Source organism: Meles meles, chromosome 19 (genome assembly GCF_922984935.1).
Source record: "Meles meles chromosome 19, mMelMel3.1 paternal haplotype, whole genome shotgun sequence".
Classification (NCBI taxonomy): Eukaryota; Metazoa; Chordata; class Mammalia; order Carnivora; family Mustelidae; genus Meles; species Meles meles.
The window spans coordinates 47,101,971-47,121,335 of NC_060084.1; the positions used below are offsets into that span (position 1 = coordinate 47,101,971).

The following is a 19,365-nucleotide window of genomic DNA, read 5'->3' on the forward strand; positions in this document are numbered from 1 at the left end:
GATTTTATTTATTTATTTGACAGACAGAGGTCACAAGTAGGCAAAGAAGCAGGCAGAGAGAGAGGAGGAAGCAGGCTCCCTGCTGAGCAGAGAGCCCGATGCTGGGCTTGATCCCAAGACTCTGGGGTCATGACCCGAGCCAAAGGCAGTGGCTTTAACCTACTGAGCCACCCAGGTGCCCCTACACATTTTTTTTTTTAAACTCTGAGAAGGGGGCAGTAAGTTTTGTCAGACACTAAGTAATTCTGAGCCCAGAAAAAATTTAAAACTTTTTTTATTACGGTTTGTCGATGTGTTGGATGGAGGAGAGGAAGGGATCGAGAGTATCAGGACTGATCTCTAAGTTTCTGGTCTGAGTGGCAGTGCATGGGGTGTGGTTGGGTTTCTCATTTGGACTTCTCCCCATGACGCCCCCTGCAAATTGGGATGCATTTTCCCACCCTTTTCCTCTCCCTGCTGATTCAGAAAGAAATCTGTGGACACTCCTCTTTTAGGCTTCTGGGGAGAAAGGTGGGTTTTCACTGAGAGTCACACTTGGGTAGAGACAGTAGCTAACAAATATTTTAATCAACAAGCTAGTCAGAAAAACACTGGTGATAAGTCTTTATTTCTGGCTTTATTCTTTGATTCAGCTCAGTGGGCATTTAATGGGGGCTGACCAGACTGTGTTGAGGAGTAGGGATATAAGAAGAGTAAAACCGGGCCTCTGACTTCTGGAGTTACAGGACAGCAGAGGAAAACTGTACATAAGCAAATGCGTTGCATTGTGAGAAATACAGTGTAGAGCAGGGTGGGTTCCGTTTTGTGGGGTCTCATCTTTATGCAATGTGCAGATCTTTTTAGAGAAAAGAAAGACAAAATTATGAGACCAAAATTAGGTCCGGAGACTTGGAAGGGTCTCTTGTAAAGGGGTGGGGGGCCTGAATTCCAGGCTTCACTCATATCAGGCTAGGCCTCACATGGAAGGGACGCCACCCTGTGAGTGACCAGGAGGAGAGACTCAGAAGACAAGGCAGAATGGAGTGTTGGGACTTCAAACCCCTTAAACTTTGTTTTAGATGAGTAGCTAGAGGGAAGAAGTGAGAGGCCAGGAGCAGCTGGGGACTCCGTCCACTTTCTGAGGCACAGAGAGGAAGCAGAAGCCTTTTTAGTGGACAGAAAATAAACAGTTGGGAAACAGGGATGTCGGGCAGAAGAGAGTGTTCAGTTGGGTAGGGCGGGGTGGGACCCCTTTATTTCTTTATTCGGGCTAGGTAAATGTTCAGAACTCAAGAGAGATGGGAAGACTTACAGCGTTGCTAGTTTCTGGTATAGTCTTCCAGGTATAGTCTATGCATACCCAGGAAATACCTAGATATACTTAAAAAAACAAAAACAAAAACAAACGCCACAAACAGAAGCACCTCATACCCACTGTTCTGTCTCTTGAGCTCTTCACTCAACAGGACATCTTGGCGATTGTTCAATATCAGGACGCGAAGAGGGTCCTTGTTCTTTTTGACGGATGTATAGTATTCCGTCAGAAAGATCCGCTCTCGCTCATTACCTGCTCCCCACTGCTGTGCGGTCAGCTTACTTCGCCTCTCGCTGAACATGGCGCGCCGCTAGGAATGCCCTTCTAGGGAGGGCATTTTGCACAAATGTGAACGTATCTCTAAGATAAATTCCTAGAAGTGAAATGGCCGAGTCAAAGGGTATAGGCCTTTGTCATTCTTTTTTCTTTTTTAAAATTTTATTTTATTTAAATTCAGTCAGTTAGCATATAATGTATTACCGGTTTCAGAGGTAGAGGTCAGTGATTCATCAGTCTTTTTTTTTTTTAAGATTTTATTTATTTATTTGAGAGAGGGAGTGTGAGAGAGAGAATGAGCATGAGAAGTAGAAGGGTCAGAGGGAGAAGCAGACTCCCTGCCGAGCAGGGAGCCCAATATGGGACTCGATCCCGGGACTCCAGGATCATGACCCGAGCCGAAGGCAGTCGCCCAACCAACTGAGCCACCCAGGCATCCTGTGATTCATCAGTCTTATATGGTACCCACTTCTCATTACATCACGTGCCCTCCTTAATGTCCACCACCCAGTTACCCCATCCTCCTCCCTCCTCCCCTCTAGCAACTCTGTTTCCTATGATGAAGAGTCTCTTATGCTTTTTCTCCCTCTCTGATTTCATCTTGTTTTATTTTTTCCTCTTTTCCCCTGTGATCCTCTGTTTTGTTCCTTAAATTCCACCTATGAGACCATATGATAATTGTCTTTCTCTGATCGACATAGCCCTTAGCATAATACTCGCTGGTTCCATCCGTGTCATTGCAAATGGCAAGATTTCATTTTTTTAAAAGATTTTATTTATTTATGTGACAGAGAGAGAGAGCACAAGTAGACAGAGAGGCAGGCAGGGTGGGGGAAGCAGGCTCCCTGCTGAGCAGAGAGCCTGATGCAGGGCTCGATCCCAGGACCCTGAGATCATGACCTGAGTCGAAGGCAGAGGCTTAACCCACTGAGCCACCCAGGTGCCCCAATATTTCAGCTTTGATGGCTGCACAATATTCAATATATATATATATATGCCACATCTTCTTTATCCATTCATCTCTCGATGGACATGTGGGCTCTTTCTATAGTTTGGCTGTTGTGAGCATTGCTGCTATAAATATTGGGGTGCTGTGCCCCTTCAGATCACTACATTTATATCTTTGGGGTAAATACCCAGTAGTGCAATTGCTGGGTCATAGGGTAGCTAGGCAGAGAGGCAGGCAGAGAGAGAGAGGGGGAAACAGGTTCCCTGCCAAGCAGAGAGCCCGATGTGGGGCTTGATCCCAGGGTCCTGAGACCATGACCTGAGCCAAAGTCAAAGGCTTTAACCCACTGAGACACCCAGGCGCCCCTATTTTCAGATTTTTTGAGGAACCTCCATACTGTTCTCCGGAGTGGCTGCACCAGCTTGCATTCCCACTAACAGTGTAGGAGGGTTCCCCTTCCTCCGCATCCTCACCAACATTTGTTGTTTCCTGACTTGTTAATTTTAGCCATTCTGACTGGTGCGAGGTGGTATCTTATTGTGGTTTTGTTTTGTATTTCCCTGATGCCGAGTGATACTGAGCAGCATTTCATGTGTCTGTTGTCCATTTATACATCTTCTTTGGAGAAATGTGTGTTCTTCTGCCCTGCTTCTGACAGATGTTGCCAAATTATCTTCTCCCCAGTGATGTGCAAGAGTGTATGTTTCCCGATATGCCCCAACCCAGCGTGTTCTGCACTGCTGTTATCTTTGCCCATCAGATAGGTAAAAATAGTATCTCCGTGTAGTTGTGGCTGTGTTTATCTTACTGTGAATGAGTCTGAATGTTTTTTCATTCAGAGCTGTTTGTATTTCCTTTGCCGGGCAGTCACCAGATTACTACTGGATTGTTCGTTTTTCTCTTATTGATCTGTAATGACTCTTTATATGTTAAAGAAATGAACCCTTTGTTTCAACTTGCTTGTGTTTCCCCTAAGCTTGTTCACGTCCTAGGACATGAGATTGGTCTTTGGGATGACGATAGCACTGAGAAGAATTGAGGGGCATATATCATCCCCCTCAACTTCCCAGAAGGAAAAGGAATGTCACTCTAAGTAACATAACTTTCAACTGTATACATAAAAGTTGCTGGGTAAAAATCATGAAGCATCCATGTGGGTCCATTCACCAAATATATGTGGGGCACTTACTGGGTACCAGATCCTATTCTAGATGCTGGGATTATAATAATGACCAGAACCATCAAGACTGCACACTTGTGGGGCTGACATACCCGTGAGGGAGATGCACTGTGAAAGGCTAAACAGAATGAGAGATACCTTGAGATAGTAATAAGTCTTAAAGAGAAGGTGAAGCAAAAATAACAAAGGGAGGGGTAGGGGTGCCTGGGTGGCTCAGTTGTTGAGCATCTATCTTCAGCTCAGGTCGTGATCCCAGGGTCCTGAGATCGAGCCCCACATCGGGCTCCCTGCTCGGCGAGAAGCCTGTTTCTCCCTTTCCCACTCCCCCTGCTTGTGTTCCCTCTCTTGCTGTCTCTCTCTCTCTGTCAAATAAATTTAAAAAATAAAATATTTTAAAAAACAAAAGGAGTGGCTGCTTTAGATTAGATGGTCAAGGAGGGCATCTCTGAAGAGGTGATTTTTTTTTTTTTTCCTAGAGTGAGCATGAGTCCCTGAGGAGTGGGGATAAAGAGAGAGAGAATCTTTTTTAAAGGATTTATTTATTATTTATTTATTCTACATTTAAAAAAAATGTTTTACTTATTTATTTGAGAGAGAGAACACAGAGAGAAAGAAGGAGAGGGAGAAGCAGACTCCCCACGGAGCAGGGAAGCCGATGTGGGGCTCGATCTCAGGACCTTGAGATTGTGACCTGAGCTGAAAGCAGATGCTTAACCGGCTGAGTCACCCAGGCACTCCTATTCATTTATTTCAGAGAGAGAGAGTGTGAGAGCACAAGTGGAAGGGGCAGGAGAGGGAGAGAATCTTAAGCAGTTTCCATGCCTAGCCTGATGCAGGGCTCAATCTCATGACTCTGAGATCACCAACCTGAGATCATGACTTGACTGAAATCAAGAGTTGGACACTTGGGGTGCCTGTATGGCTCAGTTGTTGAGTGTCTGGCTCAGTTCCTGGGATCAAGCCCCACATCTGGTTCCCTGCTCAGTGGGAAGCCTGCTTCTCCCACTCCCTGTGCTTGTGTTCCCTCTCTCACTGTGTCTCTCTGTCAAATAAATAAAATTTTTAAAAATTAAAAAAAAAAAGAGTCAGACACTTAACTGACTGAGCCACCCAGGGGCCCCTGAAGAGGTGATTTTATGTGAAGACTTGAGTGATAAGATGGGATTAGGCAGGAGTATAAGAACTAGAACTGGTTTGCCTGAGGGAACAGCATGTGCAAAGGCCCTGAGGTAAGGCGTTGAGGTCAGGAAGACTAGCATGGGCTTTGGTATAAAGGACCTTAGAGACCAGGTGTGGAGTTTTGATTGTATTATTGTGGCCACAAGAAGCCACTGGAGTGTGTGTATGTGTGTGTGTTTACTTTTTTCTTTTGGAAATGTTCAAAGCTAAAAGTAGAGAGTATGATATAAGGAACCATACATGCCTTCACCCAGTTCAACAGATTCCAACCTTTTGCCAACCCTGTTTCATCCCATCCCTCATTTTTTGGTAGAGAGGCTAGATTTTTTTTTTTTTCTCTCCCTCTGTCCCGGCCTCATTTCCCTTAAAAAAAGAAAAATCTTTCGGGGCACCTGGGTGGCTCATTTGTTAAGCATCTGCCTTTGGCTCAGGTCCCAGGGTTCTGGGATCGAGCCCCACATCACGCTCCCTGCTCAGCAGGAAGCCCGCTTCTCCCTCTCCAACTCCCCCTGTTTGTGTTCCTCCCCTTGCTGTCTCTCTTTGTCAAATAAATAAATAAATTCTTTTTAAAAAAAAATCTTTTCATTGAAGTGTAACAAATAGTGAAAAGTGCACCAATCATAAATATACAGACCTTGCAAACTGAGCATACCCATGTAACTGGCAACCAGATCAAGAAGTGAATATGGCCAGCTCCCCAGGAGCCCCTGTGATGCCTTCTAGCCTCTCCCTCCCCACATGCGAATGGAACCAGATAGGATGCTCTCTACTGTGTCTAGCTCCTTCTATGTATCATGTCTGGGAAGTTTATTTTGCTGTGCGTCATTATAGGTTGTAGACTGCCCCTTCTCATTGCTGCAGTAGTCCAGTGAATCAGTTTACTCACCCATTTCGATGCTTGATGGGTACCTGGGTTATCTTTGGGTTTGGGCTATTACAAATGGTTCTGCCATGAGCATTCGGGTATGTGTCTTTTGGCGAACACAAAAACGCATTTACAGTGGCTTACCCCCAGGCGTGGAACTGCTGGGTCGTGAGGCAGGCATAAGTTCAGTTTTAGTAAATAGTGCTTCTACTTGTTTTCTAGAGCTGCTGTAATAACCAGCCACCAGTAGCTGTCTCAAACAACAGAAATGTCTTCTTTCACAGTTCTGGAGGCTCTAAGTCCAAAGCCAGGGTGTTGACAGGGTTGGGCATCTTCTCTCTGGTTTCTCTTCACAGTGCCTCCCCTCTGTACATGTCTGTCTCTGTGTCCAAATTCCCCCTTACTAAATGGACACCCATCATATTGGATTAGGACCCTGTCTCCAAATAAGGTCACCCTCTGGGGTTCTGGGGGGTTTAGGATTCCTACATATTTTTTGAGGGGCGGACACAATTCAAACCATAACAGTGCCAAAGAGTTTTCCAAAGTGGTTGAACCAATTTACTGTGCTGGAGTATTTTAAAGCTAATTCCAGACTTGGTATCGTTTGCCTCGAGTATTTTAAGAGAAGGGAAGACTTGGTCTGATTTACATTTTTAAACGATACTATTTGTTCTGTGGGAATGTAAGACAAGGCAAATATTTCTTTAAGAAAGAGCAGGTAAATCAAGAGCGAGCCCTCCTGGGATGGCCCAGATAGGATGCTCTGGTAGCCCCGGGTTGGGAGAAGCCTCCTGGGGGGCGCTTAGCTCCAGGACACCATGGGACACCATTCAGAGCCAGTGCTCTGTCCCTCCCCGCCCACCCTGTGGAGTCCCTCAGGGCTCAAGCAATGCAGAGGGAGCTGGGCCAGGACTCAGGCTGTCTTTCTGTCCGTCCCCCTCCCTGCCAGGACATACAGCAGCTCCTCCAGCTTCAGCAGCTGGTGCTTGTCCCCGGCCACCACCTCCAGCCACCTGCTCAGTTCCTGCTGCCACAGGCCCAGCAGAGTCAGCCAGGTAAGGCCCCACCCCGAAGGCCTCCCCTCCCCAGGATGCTTCCACAGAACTCTCCCTCCCCCCTCACCCCGTGCAATCCCCTTGTCTCCCCAGGCCTGCTACCGACGCCAAATCTCTTCCAGCTACCTCAGCAAACCCAGGGAGCTCTTCTGACCTCCCAGCCCCGGGCCGGGCTGCCCACACAGGTGAGAATGTCCACCGAGTGTGCCAGGCTGGGTGAATGGGGGTGGGAGGGTGAGGGTCTCCTCTCCCTTCGACCCTTCTCATGACCACAGAAGCCCAGACAGGAGTCGGGAGACCTGGGGACCAGCTGTGCTCTGCCACTGATTTGCTGTGGGACCTTAGGCCGTGCTCCGTGCTCTGTGTCTGGGTCAGCTTCTTCCTCTATAGAAGTAGGGGAATCAGCCATGCCAGCAGCTCTTAACCCTTTCAGACACATGGACTCCGTTGAGAATCCGATGAAAGATTTTGATCTGACCCCCGCTGCCCCAAAATGCACGGGTGCATAAGCATACCAAAAAACCTATAGATTGTGGCCTGGCCTTTCTTTCAGTGTGCTGACTGGGTTCTAGGCTTTAATAATAATCTTTCATGATTCTTTACAGATTTCAGTGTTCCCTCCTAGCCACTTTTTTTTTTTAAACAGCCCTTTCCAAAAATATGAACTATTTCAGAAAACCCCCAAAGTTTAGAGACTAACACAGGGCTGAGCTGAATTCTGAAACCCAAAATGCTTAGAAAATCGAGTTGTTTTTGTAATGTGAGACCAGAAGTCATCTGGCTGCAAAACCCATCTTGACCTAAGGCAAGGAGTCTGACTTCCCTTTCTCCCCCCTGTGTGATATTTGTGCTTTGCTAAGAGCTGTTAATGTGTTCGGTGATGGGGCGATGCCTTGACCCTGATGGGGAGGGGTTCACATTATTTATATGTGCCCTGTGTAGGCTTTCTAAAATCTGTAAAATTTCGGGGTTCCAAAACACATCTGGCTCCAGCGTTTGGATAATGGATGGAGGACTTGTGTGACCAACATGGTTGCACTTAATGCCTGTTTCAGATATTTTTAGGGAAATGAAGCAATCCAGAGAGAGCTATTGCTTCTTTGTAAATCTCCCAGTCACCCTCCCCATCTACTTTTTAAAACACTTTCACTTTATTTGCACCTTTAATGGGGTTCTCCCATCCCTCAACCCCATGGGGTCGGCAGAGCAGCCATGATTGTTTCCATTCTGCAGAGGAGAATGCTGAGGCCCAGGGAGATTAAGAAACTTGCCTGAGTTACCTGACAATTCCCTAACAGAGCCAGTCTTGATTCCCTGCCTGGGAGAAGGAAAAAACCATGGCCCCCAGCTCCAGGGAAAAAGCAGTTGGTTGAAAGGAGCTGGCTACTCCTTCTGGGAGTTTGCATGCTGGGAGGGAATGTGCAGAGAGAGGGTTGGGGCAGTGAGAGGTCCCTACGGAGCAGCAGAGTGTCCCCTCGGTGGGGATTGACAGTGAGTGCGCACCAGCCTCCTGGGGACCAGTAGAAGAGAGCCTGCAGGAAGAGGCGGGACGGCAGGGAGGGAAGGAGGGAGGGGATACTGTGCAGCCATCGCTGAGCCCCATCCTGGTCCTCGGTCCTGCACCCCACCCACCCCTGCCCACCCTACCAGGCCGTGACCCGCCCCACGCTGCCCGACCCGCACCTCTCGCACCCGCAGCCCCCCAAATGCTTGGAGCCACCATCCCACCCCGAGGAGCCCAGTGACCTGGAGGAGCTCGAGCAGTTCGCACGCACCTTCAAGCAACGCCGCATCAAGCTGGGCTTTACACAGGTCTGGGGCCACCCGGCAGCGGGGGGCGGTGGGCGTGAGGCTGAAGAGGCCTGGCCAGGTGGTGGGCGGGATGCGGACTTGCTCTCCTTGACTCTTGGGCAGTAGGCGTGGTCAGGTCGTAGGGCGGGGCGATGCCGCAGCAGGCTGGTGGGCGGGGCAGGGGGTTTGGCCAGCCTTGCCCGGGGTAAGCCCTAACCCGCCAGCCGGGGCCGTGACCACTGTCCCATCTCACTCGGCCAGGGTGACGTGGGCCTGGCCATGGGCAAGCTCTACGGCAACGACTTTAGCCAGACGACCATCTCCCGTTTCGAGGCCCTCAACCTGAGCTTCAAGAACATGTGCAAACTCAAGCCCCTTCTGGAGAAGTGGCTCAACGACGCAGGTGGGACTGGGTTGGGGCTCCCAGGGCGCACGGCGGATGCTGGGCCCAGGAGGCGCCCTCTCATGTCCCCGTTTCCGCCCGGGCACAGAGACTATGTCTGTGGACTCAAGCCTGCCCAGCCCCAACCAGCTGAGCAGCCCCAGCCTGGGCTTCGACGGGCTCCCCGGCCGGAGACGCAAGAAGAGGACCAGCATCGAGACAAACGTCCGCTTCGCCTTAGAGAAGAGTTTTCTAGCGGTGAGGCCTTCTGCGCGGCCCTGAGGGCTGGGGTGGGGGGTCGGGGTGGACCTGGGATTCACCAGCCCTCCGCCCGCAGAACCAGAAGCCTACCTCAGAGGAGATCCTGCTGATTGCAGAGCAGCTGCACATGGAGAAGGAAGTGATCCGCGTCTGGTTCTGCAACCGGCGCCAGAAGGAAAAACGCATCAACCCCTGCAGCGCAGCCCCCATGTTGCCCAGCCCGGGGAAACCGGCCAGCTACAGCCCCCATCTGGTACAAGGATCCCCCGGGGGGTGGGGGGCATAGAGCTCTGGCAACACCCCGCCCCGGGGCAGGTGCCTCTGTGAAGCACAGTCTACCTGCTTGTTCTCAGTGCCTGGCACAGGGGCAGGGAGACTCACTTTTAGGGACAGGCTGTCACATGGGTAGAGCACAGTCACCCAGGGACAGTTTCCAGGAAACTATGGTCTTATGTGGGGCTTACAAGCACCCACAGACACACACCAACAGAGCCAAAAAACAGAGCCCAGTTCTCACAGGGCATGGACACAAGGGGAGGGATCCCAGGTAAGGGATGGAGGTACCCCTCCCTCCACACACAGATTCGCAGCCACACACACAGACGCAGGCAGGGACAGCATTTTGTCCCTGGGTGTACATTCAGGCTCACAGCTGCACACAGACCCACTCGGGATCGGACACACTGGGACACCCTTTTATTGCATCTTATGTGGAAAGGGGCTGTGACGTGACAGAGAGGAAGAGGAGCCCCCCCCCCCCCGTATGGAGGAAGAAGAGATCACCTGAGCTGAGTTCTAAAGGACGGGGGGGGGGGGGGGGGGGGATGTTGCCAGCCACTTGAAGACTGCTGTGCACAAAGGCCTAGAAGCCAGAGTGTGCTGACCCCAACTGGAGGAACTCCAGCGCAATTTAATGTGGCTGGAGCAGGAATGTATATGAATGAGTGTGAGAATAGGGGCTGGGCAGGGGCCAGACTTTCAAGTAACATGCTGAGAAGCTCGAATGTGAACCACGGACAGCGAGGGGCTAAGGAGGACTTTTGAGTTGGGAAGGGAAGGGGTCACATTAAGAATGAGCCTATTGGAGATGATAGAAGGACAAGACTGGAGGCAGGGAGGCCAAGAAGGAAGCTGGTGGGTGGTCCCAGAAAATCAAACAGTAGGACACCCCAAAACTCTGATGCAGAGACACCCCTTATGATCATAACAGTCGTTCCCCCCCCCCATACACACGCTTTAGACTTGCAGCTGGATGGTGTTAGAGGAAACATGGGGGAACACTCTTAACTGGGAATGATTTCTTCCCACCTGTGGCTCAGGATCGTGTTGGGTAAATGTTAAGTTAGATACGATGGAAAGAACCTAGCTTAATGTAAGCATAGCATTGTGCCCAAAGGCCCTTCCCCCCAGCCTGAGGGCAGATGAATGGGGGTCTTCCCCACAGGGAGCATCATGGGGGCTGCTGGGAAACAGTGGCCTCACCATGCCTTCTTTTGTCTCTCCCCAGGTCACACCCCAGGGGGGCGCCGGGACCTTGCCATTGTCCCAAGCTTCCAGCAGTCTGAGCACAACAGGTCAGGGCAGGCAAGAGCCCCCACCCCCCCAACCCCGTGAGGGGGCATTGGGAGGACCCAGTGGAGGCCCGGGGTTCTCTAGTGGCTCTGGGTGTCTGTGGGCCTCAAGGTTGAGCCTGGGGATGAGGGAGGCAGGGGGCACGGAGGGGAAAGGGCAGCCTCACCCCTCCCTGCCAGAGCAGCTCGGCTCTCCTCTGCTCTGTGATTTCCTATGAGAAAAGCATGGGCTTTGCTAAAAGTTGATGTTCTCAGGTCTGTTCCTGCCTTTTATAAACTGTGTGAGCTCCAGAAGTGACTTTACCTCTCTGAGCCTCAGGTTTTATAAAATTATTGTGAATGTATACTACATACAGAAGCTATATACATGAATATGTACATACAAGAGTGTATGTCTGTGTACACACACACACACACACACACACACACACACACACTCTTTTGTACCCAAAGCCCTCCTTGCTCCCTTCCTGGGACAGGGCTTGTGTATATGAGAAGAATATATATAAAGATTTATAAGAATATATATATATAAGAATAATAAAACTGGAGCCTGGCTGGCACAGTCCGTGGATTATGCGGCTCCAGATCTTAGAGTTGTGAGTTCGAGCACTACATTGAGCGTGGAGATTACTTAAATAAATAAACTAAAAAAAAAAGAAAAAAAAAAATCATCCTCACACCCATTTTATGAGGTCGGTCCTGTTATTAACCGCATTTTCCAAGTTAGGGAACTGAAGGCCAGAGAGGTGAAGGCACTCTCCCAAGGGTACAGATGGGACGGAACAGCTCGGAAATTGCTGCCCTTGGCTGTCTGGCAGTGTGGCCCGAGCCGCTCCCAGCCCCGTCCACCTTGGGGTGCACAGCTGCAACCCCCGGCCTGGCCCCTAGAGGGAGCGTAGTCCTGGGGCGCCCGACACCGAGGCTCAGGGAGGGGTTCGCGCGGGGGGAGCGCTCCCGGGCACAGGGCTCGGCTCGGTGGGTGGCCGCTGCTCACACTGCGATTATTGTGACCGCTGTCACCGCGGCTGTGGGAAGAGCGGGCGGGAGGCCTAAATCTGTTCCTCCGGGGGAGATGCTGCAGGGCGCGCTCTGGGCGGGAAGGCGAGCAGGGATGGATCCCGGGTTCCCCGGTGGAGGACAAGTGGAAGCTGAAGTCTCCGTCTCTCTGTCTCTCTCTGACAGTTACTACCTTATCCTCAGCTGTGGGGACGCTCCACCCCAGCCGGACAGCCGGAGGGGGTGGGGGCGGGGGCGGGGCCGCGCCCCCCGTCAATTCCATCCCCTCTGTCACTCCCCCACCCCCGGCCACCACCAACAGCACAAATCCCAGCCCTCAAGGCAGCCACTCGGCTATCGGCTTGTCGGGCCTGAACCCCAGCACGGGGTAAGTGGACAGCAGCAGTTTGGGAGGCTGTGGGGAGAGAAGCAGGGTGGCTGCTGCTTCCCGGGGTGGGAGCTGCGTCCCAGTTCTGCCGCCGGCGGGTCCCTGCCCCTGCTAACGCCTCTGCTTTGCCTCTTGCAGAAGCACAATGGTGGGGTTGAGCTCCGGGCTGAGTCCAGCCCTCATGAGCAACAACCCTTTGGCCACTATCCAAGGTGCGTTCTGCCTCATGTCACTCCCATCGCCACCAGCCTGGCCCCCTGGGGCCTCGAGCCTCCCCCCATTGCTGCTCCAGCCATGCCATCCTGTCCCCGCTCACTGCATCGCTCGCCTCTTCATACCCATCTCACCTTTGGGGAAGGTGTGAGGGGTGCTGATGGGGGTCAGTGGGGCAGATGGGAAGACAGGGGGCACTGTGGAAAGGATGCTCGAAGGCGCCCTAGCCCAGCCTCTCTCTCTCCCCACCAGCCCTGGCCTCTGGTGGAACCCTGCCCCTTACCAGCCTTGACGGCAGCGGGAACCTGGTGCTGGGGGCGGCTGGCGCGGCCCCGGGGAGCCCCGGCCTGGTGACCTCGCCGCTCTTCTTGAACCACGCTGGGCTGCCCCTGCTCAGCGCCCCGCCTGGCGTGGGCCTGGTCTCGGCAGCCGCTGCGGCCGTGGCGGCCTCCATCTCCAGCAAGTCTCCGGGCCTCTCCTCATCCTCCTCCTCATCCTCGTCCTCGTCCTCCACTTGCAGTGAGGCGGCAGCACAGACCCCTGGAGGCCCTGGGGGGCCCGAGGCAGGATCCAAGCCTGAGTGAGGGCCCACCTTGCCTCCCCTCCTACTCCTCTGATCCCCACCTCAGTCCCCCCGCCTGGGAAGAGGGCGAGGAGGTCAGCGGTGGTGGCGCAGAGGGTCCTTGGAGCTGGAGTGACAAGGGAGGAAAGACCAAAAAAACCCCCAAAAAACAAAACAAAAAAACCCCAACTAACCAAAAACAAAACAAAACAAAACGAAAGAAAGAAAGAAAGAAGGAAAGAAAGAAAATGAAAGAAACCAACCAACAAAAAGAAACCAAAAATAATCGCAACAGAAACCAGCTGCCCCAAAGGAACCAGAGGTGAAAAACAAACCAAAACCAAAAACAAAAACAAAAATCCCCCACAAAACCAAACCAAAAACCAGTTGCGAGCCAGACCTCAGTGTGCTCACCCTCACCGCTACGACACCAAATAAGAACCCCAGCCAGGGGCAGAGAAGCCTCAGCAGGGCGGATCTCTTGCCGAGCCCCTGGCTGGGGGGCCACCCCCCAACCTTGCCTCCCTCGGTGGGAGCCAGAGAAGGCAAAAGAGAATGTGCCAGCCTCCAGCCCCAGCCCCCAGCCCTGGGCCAGCAAAGACAGGGCACAGCCTGGGGGCGACGGGTTGGGCTCAGAACCACCCGCCAAATGTTCTTTTCCAGAAGGTGAAAGAGAAGGGGCCTAAACAACCTTACACCAAATATTCAGTAGCTTCATCCAAAGGATGTACAGAATTTTTAGCGTTGCGCTCAACAGAATGTGTCCCTACCATGTGTTCCCCTCTCCCTTGGCCCCCAACTCTCCCTACCTGGGCAGGGGGTCTCGCTTTAACCTCCTCCCTCCCCCAGCCAGGGGAGAGCGCAGGGGCAGGCCTGGGATGACTTTTCACCCCTCGTACTTCCCCCTTTTCCCTTTGAAGGGTGGGCTAGGCCGTTTTGCGAAGTTCTAGCTCTCACACGTGCCCCCCTCAACCCCATCACTGTCCTCTGCTCTGGAATCCACCCACCGCCCTGGCCCAGGGGAAGGTGGATGTTTCGGGCAAGAGGGATGAGGTGAGGGCATTTGAGTTGTCTCTTTTCCCATCCTCGTCTGTCAGTTTCCCTGAAAAAAAAAAAAAATTCATATTCCAGTGCCTATCCGTGGGATCCTTCACGTTCTTTGACATTGACCAGAAACCAAAAAGAGAACTCACCTCGTTCTTCCCACCCTATGCCCCTCTGATACTGGCAGATGCCTCTTCCTCCCCCCTCCCCACACATGTATACACGCACGCACCCCAGTGGTGGGGTTCCTCAAGGTGGCATCCCCATCAGGGTCCATGTGGCGGGGACAGTGCCATGACCTGTGGTCCCCATCCGAGAGGGCGCTGTGGTGGCCACCACTCCCACGAGACCTCCCTCAAGTCTTGGCTGGACCCCATGTTTACCCAGCCCTGGACCTGTCTCAACGGACAGAGGAGAGATGCCGCTGGGAGCCACTTTGCCCTCCTGCTATGTGGAGGCCAACAAAGTTTTGAACCAAAAACAAAACACAAAAAAAAAAACAAAAAAACCAAACAAACAATAAATTAAAACTAGAAAAAAAGAATTTATAGATATATATATATTTAAGGGAAAGAAGACGAGGACTTTTCAAGAATAAGATGGAGCCGCGAGGTGGAGCCAAGCCCCTGCGCCAGTGGTCCAGGCCCTTGGTCCCCAAGGCGGATGGAAGGACAGACGCTTCTTTCTCTTCACAAATACCTCATGGACGTCGTCTTTGGGAAAGCCGGAGGGGGAGGCTGGGGCTGGGCCTGTCCCTCAGCCAGGGCAGATGGAAGCGGGCGGGCAGGGCTGGGAGGGGGTGGTCAGGGACAGGGGTGAAGAGCCCCAAGCTCCCTGCCCCCCAATCCATTGAAAAAGCTTTAAAAAAAAAAAAAAAAGAACGAAACAAGGAATAAGCAAGCAAAAAGAATGGACAAAGGAAAACGAACAAACTTTCGGGTGGTTTGATTCCTCCTCTGATTTCTTTTTCTGTTCTCTTCAGTCCGTTCTCTCTCTGCTTCTCTCTCCCCCTCATCCTTCACTCTTCTCTCGCCCCTCTCAGTCTCCCGTCTTTCTGTGTCTCTCCTCAAACCAAAGTGTTGCTGTGAAGGACGCGAGCCATTGAAATCAGAGGCCTGGACCCCGCTGGGCAGAGCAGCGGGGAGCCCAGAGCCCGGAGCCCCAGCGGTGCCGCTGGACACTCCAAGGAGAGGCGGCCGCTGCCCTGGGCCCCCCCCCCGAGGCCTCAGCGTTCTTTCTTTCTTGTCTCCTTTCTCCCACCTGGGAAATGAAACTGTTGGGCTGGGCCACGGAGACAGCAGAGACTCGGTTGTTCTGGGGGTCTCGGGGTGCCTTGTCTGGGCAGCAGCAGAGCGGCTGCCCCTCCCGCCCTGGCACCGATGGGACCTGGCATGCCGTCGACACATCCTCGCCGGAATGTAGGCATCTCCGCTGAACCGACTCCCTGCCCTTACCCTACCTCTGAGTTTGTCCATGTTTATTTCCTGAAGAGAAGGGACTGGCGAGAGGGCCTGGGCCCCAGCCCAAGGGTGGAGAGGGGGCCAAGGGCTCCTGAACAGATAGGAAGGACATTTGAGCAGAGCAAAGTGAATGGAATTACGACCAAATACCCCTCCGAGAAGACAGGCAGCATGGAAGGCATGGTGGAGATGACTCAAAAACTATGATTCTAGACCAAAAAAAACAAAACAAAACAAAAAAACAAAAAAACAAAAAAAACACAAAAAAACAAAAAACAAAAAAACAAACAAACAAAAAAACCACCAAAAAAACAACAAAACCCAAAAAAAAAAAAAAACCAAAAAAAAAAAAAAGGAAAAAAAGAAGAAAAAAAGGAAAGAAAATCCAGGACTCACCACCACCCACTTCATTCTGCTTCCTCCCCATCAAGTCCGGCCACCAGGACCTCTCCCACACCCCGCACCCCCTGGTGTGGGGGGAGTGGGGCAGAGAGGAGAGGAGGAAGCAGGGGCAGGGATGGGGCCAATGCCCTGACATTGGTGGAGGGACCCCCGTGCAGCCGGGGGTGGGGGGAACCCTCCCCATCCAACCCCCATAACTGGGAAAAGAAAAACAAGGAAAAAAAAGAAAATTCCTGGGAGGGGAAAAATAACCAAATCCCAAGCTTTAACTACAGCTGTGAAACCAAATATTGGGAAGGGGGTGGGAGGGAGGGAGGGGCAAGTGTGCCCCAGGTCTCCCCCCTGGGCCCCCCTCCCCCGAGGACTCGAGATAAGGCACCAAATACCTCATAGAACTTTAATGTTAAAAAAAGGAAACCAAATATCGTTGGCTGGGGGCCAGCCAGGGCAAGGGGCTGGGGGGCTGGAGGGAGCCAGGGTTGGGAAGGTGATGGGGGAATTCATGCCCCTCACCCCACTCTGCCCCTTCCACTCCAGTACCCCCTGTCTCGACTCCGGGAAACAAAACTATCTCATCGTTTTTATTTTGTGGTCTGTACAGAGCCTGTGTCCGTGTGTCTGTGTGTGAGCGAGAGAGTTGGGGGGCTGGGGGACTTTATGTGGGAGATGGGGAGGGAGACCCCAAGCTAGGCTCTGGGCTAGGTAAGATGTCTGAGGTGGGGCGCCAGCGGCCTGGGCTAGAAAGAGAGGAAGATGAGTGGATTGGAGGAAGGGAGGAAGGGGGAGCCTTCTGAAATTCTCTTCTCCCCAACCCTGACCTCCTACTTGAGGGAGGGACAGAGAATGGGTCTACCCTAATGGTGGGCCTTTTGTGCCAAAAAAAAAAAAAAAAAAAAAAAAGCCAGTAACTAAAACATCTCTCTGTTCTCTTCTGGGAGGGTGGGGGCTGGAAGTGGGAGGGAGGGGGTGGGATATAAGTAGGGTTGGGTGGAGATGGGGAACCCAAGCCCTATAAGAGTTGGGGCTATGATCAGGGGGAGGGAAGGATATGAGTCTTGTTCTGCCCCCCACCCCGCACATCTCCTCCCTGGGGAAGGCCAAGAGAGGGTCTCCAAGTCCTGCACCCTGGGCAGACAGGCTAAGGGATTAGCCTCTTAGGTGATGACCTGACTAATTTCCTTGCCCACCCAAATCCTAGGGTGCCTCTCTCTCCCTTTAGCCCAGGGTAGGGGGAACTGAGTGAGAGAGAGAGTGAGACCGACTGAGCAAGACTGGGACACGCGGGCCCCCACTGGCCTCCAAGTGGGAAAGGCAAGTGAGAGAGATAAAGGCCTCCAAGAGAAAAAAAAAAAAAAAAAAAAAAACAAACCAAAGATTTAACCATTAAAAAAAAAAAAAAACCCACAGACAACTCCGCTACCTTTTTATACGTTGGAAAAAAAGTGAAAAAAATTAAAAAAGAAAAATTAAAAAAAATACATAAAAACTCCAAGCCGCAGTTCCTGCGTGCGGTTTGAACTTTGACCTCAGCAGTCTCCAAAGCAAGATGACGATGACAAAGGCGAAAAAGAAGAAAAAAAAAATGTATATTTTTAAGTATTTGTCCTTGAAGTGTTAGCTCCTTGTTAAACAAACACAAAAAGGAGAGAAAAATCTAGAGAGGAGTGTTGCTGGGATGGAGACAACTATTTACTATGTCTGTGACCCCTCCCTTCTGCCTCCCTTTCCTCTCCTCTATCCCTGCTGCCCCTTCCCCAGCCTGTCCTCCAAGTCCAGGGGCTCAGTATTTATTTATTTACATAACTGCAGGGTGACTGGGGCTTCTCTGCACTTGTAGAGAGGGCCTTTGGATCCTGGTGGGGTGGGAAAGGGGCAAGGAGTCTTTGGGGGGAAAAGCAGGGGCCTGATCTTGGATCAACTCCTCTCTGCTAGCTCCTTTCTGGCTTCCTGACCCACTGCTGCCACTCCCACCTCCCAAATCCAAGCCTGTGCTAGGGCAAGATGAGCACCCACCTTGTAAAGATCTCAGTGGCTCAGCCCTTTCTGGGGTGGGTGTCTCCCACCCATTCATTTAGATGACCAGGTTGGAATGGGGAGGGAGGAGGTGGCAAGTAGAGGGCAAGGGAGACCATGAAATGGTGTCTGGAAATTGAGTAGGCCTGGAGGAGACCTGCCTTTCATCTGTTCTCAGCAAGTCAGCCCCACTTTCAGTTCTGTCTGACCCCTGTGTTGGTAGCCCCTCCCTGCCCATCCTGTACCCCTCCCTGTCTCTTCTCGTGGTAGCGGGTTAGCGTTTCAGTGTTCTTAACTCCAATCTGCTTGTTCATTGTACAATGTGCTTCTTTTAAGGCCCCATTTTTGTAACTTGAGTGTGTCATTCATCTGAACAACATCAAAAAATAAAAAAGTAAAAACTGTACAGAGAGAAATGCTGCCTGCTCTCCTGTGGTCTCCTCTCTGTTCTGGTAAGGGTGGTGGGTACGTGTGTGCTGCGGAGGGGATTGGCTTTGCTTCTGTTCAAACAGTGTATGCTCAGAAGTGAGGCCTGAGCCATATTTTCACCCATCAGAACCAAGTTGCAGAATTTAGGATGAATTCAAATTTCTGAATTCACATCTTGGTTCTGCCATTTTATAACTGTGTGACTTTTGATAGCTGACCTTCAATGTCCTCATCCGTAATATATGGGCAATACCAACCCTATGGGGTTGAAGAATTAAAGGAGATGACGAGGTAAGTGCTTAGGACAGATCTCTAGCAACGCTGCCTTCAGTAAATGAGAATGGTGGGAAAGCCAGGAAGGCAGTGAGTCCTTCCCCACTTCCATGCCCAGAGGACTAACAAGACCCTTGAAAAACAGCTGACTTTGAAGTTGTCTGGTGGTACAAGGTACACTCTTTCTCAGAGTGACATTAACACTCACTCAAATTTTTGTGCCCAGTTTGACTAGGTCATTTGGCAAGAACAGTCGCTTTATAGGCCAGGCCATGGGCTGATCCCCAAGACCTCACGACTGAAAATCAGAAATGGTGTCAACAACTAGGTTTTCTCACTGGCATCATGTCTCCTTGTCACTGTTCCACCCCTCTGATGCATGCTTGGCACACAGATGCTGGGATTCTGCAAATTCAACAGGAGGGGGTGGGGAGGATAGGAGAAAGGAAAAGAACAGAAGAGGGGTTGGGTCACTTAGGGACGAAGTAGTAGCACTGCATCATTTTGGCAAAATTGAAAGAAAAAAAGCACCTTTTCTTCTCCTTATGCCTCCTGTATCCAACTAAAAATAGGCACTGCAAGGCTCCTTAGAGGGGTCAGCAAGTCACCTGCATCAGAACTGGTGTTTGTTTATTGACCTGGGGGGGTGGGCGGGGAGAGAGGCAGAGAGAATCTTTTTTTTTTTAATTTTTTTATAGATTTATTTATTTGACAGACAGAGACCACAAGCAGTCAGCGAGGCAGGCAGAGAGAGAGGAAGGGAAGCAGGCTCCCCG

The 19,365-nt window shown here is 51.5% G+C and overlaps 1 protein-coding gene across 10 annotated transcripts in view; it reads left to right on the forward strand.

The window, feature by feature from the left end:
• Positions 1-16,774, forward strand: part of POU2F2 (POU class 2 homeobox 2) — a 60,227-nt gene extending 43,453 nt beyond the window's left edge. For 4 of the 10 annotated variants that reach the window (XM_045989197.1, XM_045989195.1, XM_045989199.1 and 1 more), the window contains 10 exons: positions 6,696-6,801; positions 6,895-6,986; positions 8,500-8,613; positions 8,854-8,995; positions 9,084-9,232; positions 9,312-9,488; positions 10,743-10,809; positions 11,992-12,193; positions 12,332-12,405; positions 12,659-16,774. In XM_045989197.1, coding sequence (XP_045845153.1) covers positions 6,696-6,801; positions 6,895-6,986; positions 8,500-8,613; positions 8,854-8,995; positions 9,084-9,232; positions 9,312-9,488; positions 10,743-10,809; positions 11,992-12,193; positions 12,332-12,405; positions 12,659-12,990 — 1,455 coding nt within the window. In that variant the 3' untranslated portion in view covers positions 12,991-16,774. Of the gene's footprint in view, positions 1-6,695; positions 6,802-6,894; positions 6,987-8,451; positions 8,614-8,853; positions 8,996-9,083; positions 9,233-9,311; positions 9,489-10,742; positions 10,810-11,991; positions 12,194-12,331; positions 12,406-12,658 lie in introns of all 10 variants that reach the window. The other 6 variants (XM_045989198.1, XM_045989200.1, XM_045989202.1 and 3 more) reach the window with 3 other exon arrangements.
• Positions 16,775-19,365: the final 2,591 nt, after the last annotated feature.